This window comes from Solanum verrucosum, unplaced genomic scaffold (genome assembly GCF_900185275.1).
Source record: "Solanum verrucosum unplaced genomic scaffold, falcon-dt-bn FXZP01000217.1, whole genome shotgun sequence".
NCBI lineage: Eukaryota > Viridiplantae > Streptophyta > Magnoliopsida > Solanales > Solanaceae > Solanum > Solanum verrucosum.
Window position 1 is genome coordinate 325,912 of NW_026020032.1, and position 4,019 is coordinate 329,930.

The window sequence follows — 4,019 nt, forward strand, 5'->3', positions numbered from 1 at the left end:
AAATTACTGTTATATCTAGAATTTGGATCATAACTTTATATCTCTACATAAATAAATAAAAATTAAATTTTAAATATATATATATATCATATCTTAATTATGATAGAAAATGGATGTATGCAAATGTAGTGATGATTCTATGTTAGTCAACATCGAATCCACATATATATAGTGTTAGTGCTATGGATGTAAAGGTATGCAAAAAAGTCTACTAATTCTAATCTATCTTCTTAATTAAATTCTAATTTATCTACTTTAAAAAATGACTCAAACTACTCGACAAATTGACCCAACTAATTTAAATTTATATCCCATAGATCCATTTTAAGTACTAAATATTTGAGAGAAGTATTAAAAATACCTTTAAATTTGGAGTGAATTATTAATTTCATTCCTAAACTATTGACAACCTTAAAAACACTCATTAACTTGATTAAGTGAAGTTAAACTCACTCCTGATCTTGCAACATGAGTGAAATACACCCCTAATTCTCGTCAAGTTTAGGAATGTTTTCAACACTTCTCTCGACTTTTTATTAACAGTCACATGCTTCTACAAGAGTTTGAGACCACTTGTTATGTCCTGTGATAGATCGGGGGTGTATCTAAGTTCAGTTAGTCAAGTAAAGATGTGTTTTTAAGTCTATCAATAGTTCGAGAACGAAACTAGAGAGTAATTTATATCAAGTTCAACGGTAATTTCAATACTTCTCTTGTTTAGAAACTTTTTATATTAAAAAATTCAAACCTAAAATATTTAATAAAAGATAGGGATTGCATCCCTTCCATATATTTTATTACCTTTAACAATTGGATCCACATATGTGGATGAAGTTTTCATCCATATCTAACAAAAGCCAATTGGAATATGGAAAAAGATCCCAAGAACTCAATATGACACCAATAAGGTCCAAAATTTGTTTGTCATCCTCATCATCATACTCCAATCTTATTGGCTTATTAGGACCATAACTTTTGACTAGAAAGAGTCTTAAGAATAATAGTTTGTTAAAGTTACACAAACAAGAAAATCAAGATAAGAACTAAAGTATATTCCCACTCCCCAATGACCTTATCCACCACCGCCCCCACCCCCACCCCCCATGTTATTATCCATTGAATGAAGAAAGAATAAGATAATGATTTTGCGTAAAATATCCTACAAGCATGGCCTTGCAATATATATATATATATATATAAACGAAGAAAATGGTGGAGTCATAAGTATTCTTTCATCCTTAATTAGAGATCTCGAGTTTGAGCTTCCATCGGTACAAAAATTGCCTTCGTTAGAAAACGCTTTACCCCTCAATGTGGGACTTTCCAGCGCGATTCTGAATTTAGTTAGACTTCTATGTGAGCACCGGACACCGGATGAAAAATCTAAAATAAAATAAAATACATATCTACTCGTACTAGGTATGCAAGTCAAAAAAGAACCAATCATAATATGACAAATTTTTTAAACCTCCAACAATTATAAATTGGGCAGCCTTCTCCTTGCAAACATTTCAAACACTCACACTTCTCATTTTCCTCCTTATAGAATTAAAAAAAAAAAATCCTAAAACTCCCTTTTCTCTCAATATCCTTAAAAAAAGAATTGTTCCAATTCATTCATTTTTATATTTTTCTATAAAAATAATGGTTGGAAAAATTAGCTCTGATCTTCCTCCTGGATTTAGGTTTCATCCAACAGATGAGGAATTAATCATGTATTATCTTCGATATCAAGCTACTTCAAGGCCATGCCCCGTCTCAATTATCCCCGAAATCGATGTCTACAAGTTCGATCCCTGGGAATTACCTGGTTAGTACACATATATTTGTATACTCGAAAATCTTAAGTTTTTAATTTGAATTATATTATTTATGATTATTAATTATTTTTTCCTTTTTATAAAATGTGTAGAAAAGGCAGAATTTGGAGAAAATGAGTGGTATTTTTTTACCCCTAGAGATAGAAAATATCCAAATGGCGTTAGGCCAAATAGAGCAGCTGTGTCAGGTTATTGGAAGGCTACTGGCACTGATAAAGCAATTTATAGTGCAAATAAATATGTTGGAATTAAAAAAGCTCTTGTTTTTTACAAAGGCAAACCACCAAAAGGTGTCAAGACTGATTGGATCATGCATGAATATCGTTTGAGTGATTCAAAGTCTCAAACATACTCTAAGCAAAGTGGATCTATGAGGGTAAGAACATCATTAATCTGTCGCTAAATAGCTAGTAATTGACATGATTTTTCGATAATTTGTGTGTAAGTAGAGTTAGCATTGGATTTTTTTTTGTTGTTTAACGATAAAAGTACTTGTTTGTCGCTAATTCTTGTTTTTTTTTAGTCATGAATATTCATTTCACTAGCTACCCCAAAAAGGAATCCTGGAATTAGTTATGAATTTTGTCGTGATTTTTATTGTAGTGCATTTTCTAATTCATATGCTCCATCCGTCCTATTTTATATATATGAATTACTTTGATTTGACACGAAATTTAAAAAAGAAAAGAAGAGACTTTTGAAACTTGTGGTCTGATAGCCATAAATCATTTCCGTAAGGGTAAAATAGATATTTTAAAGTTAAATTATTACTTAATATAGAAATGTGTCATTCTTGTTTAGATTGATTAAAAAGGAAAGTGTGTCATATAAATTGGAATAGAAGAAATATATTTTTGTATCAAGTGTATTTATTCGGCTCTATTCAGATTTATTTCTTTCTTTTGATGAAGAATTAAACTAATATTCTTTTTTTTTCTTGGCTATTTTTTTTTTTCAGTTAGATGATTGGGTACTATGTAGAATTTATAAGAAGAAAAATTTGGGGAAAACTATAGAGATGATGAAAGTTGAAGAAGAAGAATTGGAGGCACAAAATGTGAGTATAAATAATGCAATTGAAGTTGGTGGTGGACCACAAACAATGAAATTACCAAGAATTTGTTCATTGTCACATCTATTGGAATTGGATTATTATGGATCAATTCCACAATTACTAAGTGACAATTTATTATATGATGACCAAAGTTACACAATGAATTATGTGAGTAACACAAGTAATGTGGATCAAGTATCATCACAACAACAAAATACAAATAATATTACAAGTAATAATTGTAATATTTTCTTCAATTATCAGCAGCCACTTTTTGTGAATCCAACGTTTCAATCCCAGTGATAATCAGTAGCGGAGACAGAATTTTCTAAATTGATTCTCAGTTATATCAAGGGGGTTCAATATGTATATAGATATATATATACACAATGTATTTTTCCGACAAAGGGATTCCATCCCGGTGAAAATATATTTATATGGAGGCTATTGGATGAAAAGGTGACATCAGAAGTTTATGACAACAATTGTAAAATATAATTAAATGTTATGTCATTGGTATTATTAGCAACAAACCTTGTAGTAGTAGGGGCAACAAATTGTTGTTGTATTATTTTAGAATTTAGTTTCTCAGTTTGTATTTGAAAAAAAAAACTAATTTACTTGTGAAATTTTAATAAATATTTTTCAGCAGTCTATCTTTGATTTTTTTAAAATTTGTTTTCTACAATGAAATGTCAATATTTTTATTATTCAATTTTTCTTTTCTTTGGTTTTTTGTCTTCTGATTAGTAGAATAAGGATTAATTAATTACCTAATTCATTATTATGGGCTTACAAAAAGGAGACTTATTTTTAAAAAGTCAATTATATGATGTAAATCCGCGTAGAAAAATTAATCATACTCCTAGGTAAGACTTTTTGAATAATATTCAAAATCGAACCGAATTATTCAATAAGCGATCCTATAGTTGTTTCATTAGGTAATATTTTTATCAGAATAAGAATTAATTAATATTATCATTAAAAAAAAAGTACATGAATTATCTCTTTGCTGACTTAAGTGTGATATTGTTTTGTATGATTATTAAAAAAAGTACCTATCTTAAATTCATATTTGTTATAAAATAATATATTGTGGATGTCCACTACATCAAGAAGTTACTCCATACTTTCCTCCATTATGA

The 4,019-nt window shown here is 29.1% G+C and overlaps 1 protein-coding gene across 1 annotated transcript; it reads left to right on the forward strand.

Moving 5' to 3' along the window:
* The first annotated feature begins 1,518 nt into the window (after positions 1 to 1,518).
* On the forward strand, positions 1,519 to 3,528 carry LOC125821483 (NAC domain-containing protein 1). Its single transcript, XM_049500901.1, has 3 exons — positions 1,519 to 1,810; positions 1,913 to 2,196; positions 2,779 to 3,528. Exons 1-3 carry the CDS (start codon positions 1,645 to 1,647, stop codon positions 3,175 to 3,177), a joined length of 849 nt encoding a protein of 282 aa, XP_049356858.1. The 5' UTR covers positions 1,519 to 1,644; the 3' UTR covers positions 3,178 to 3,528.
* Positions 3,529 to 4,019: the final 491 nt, after the last annotated feature.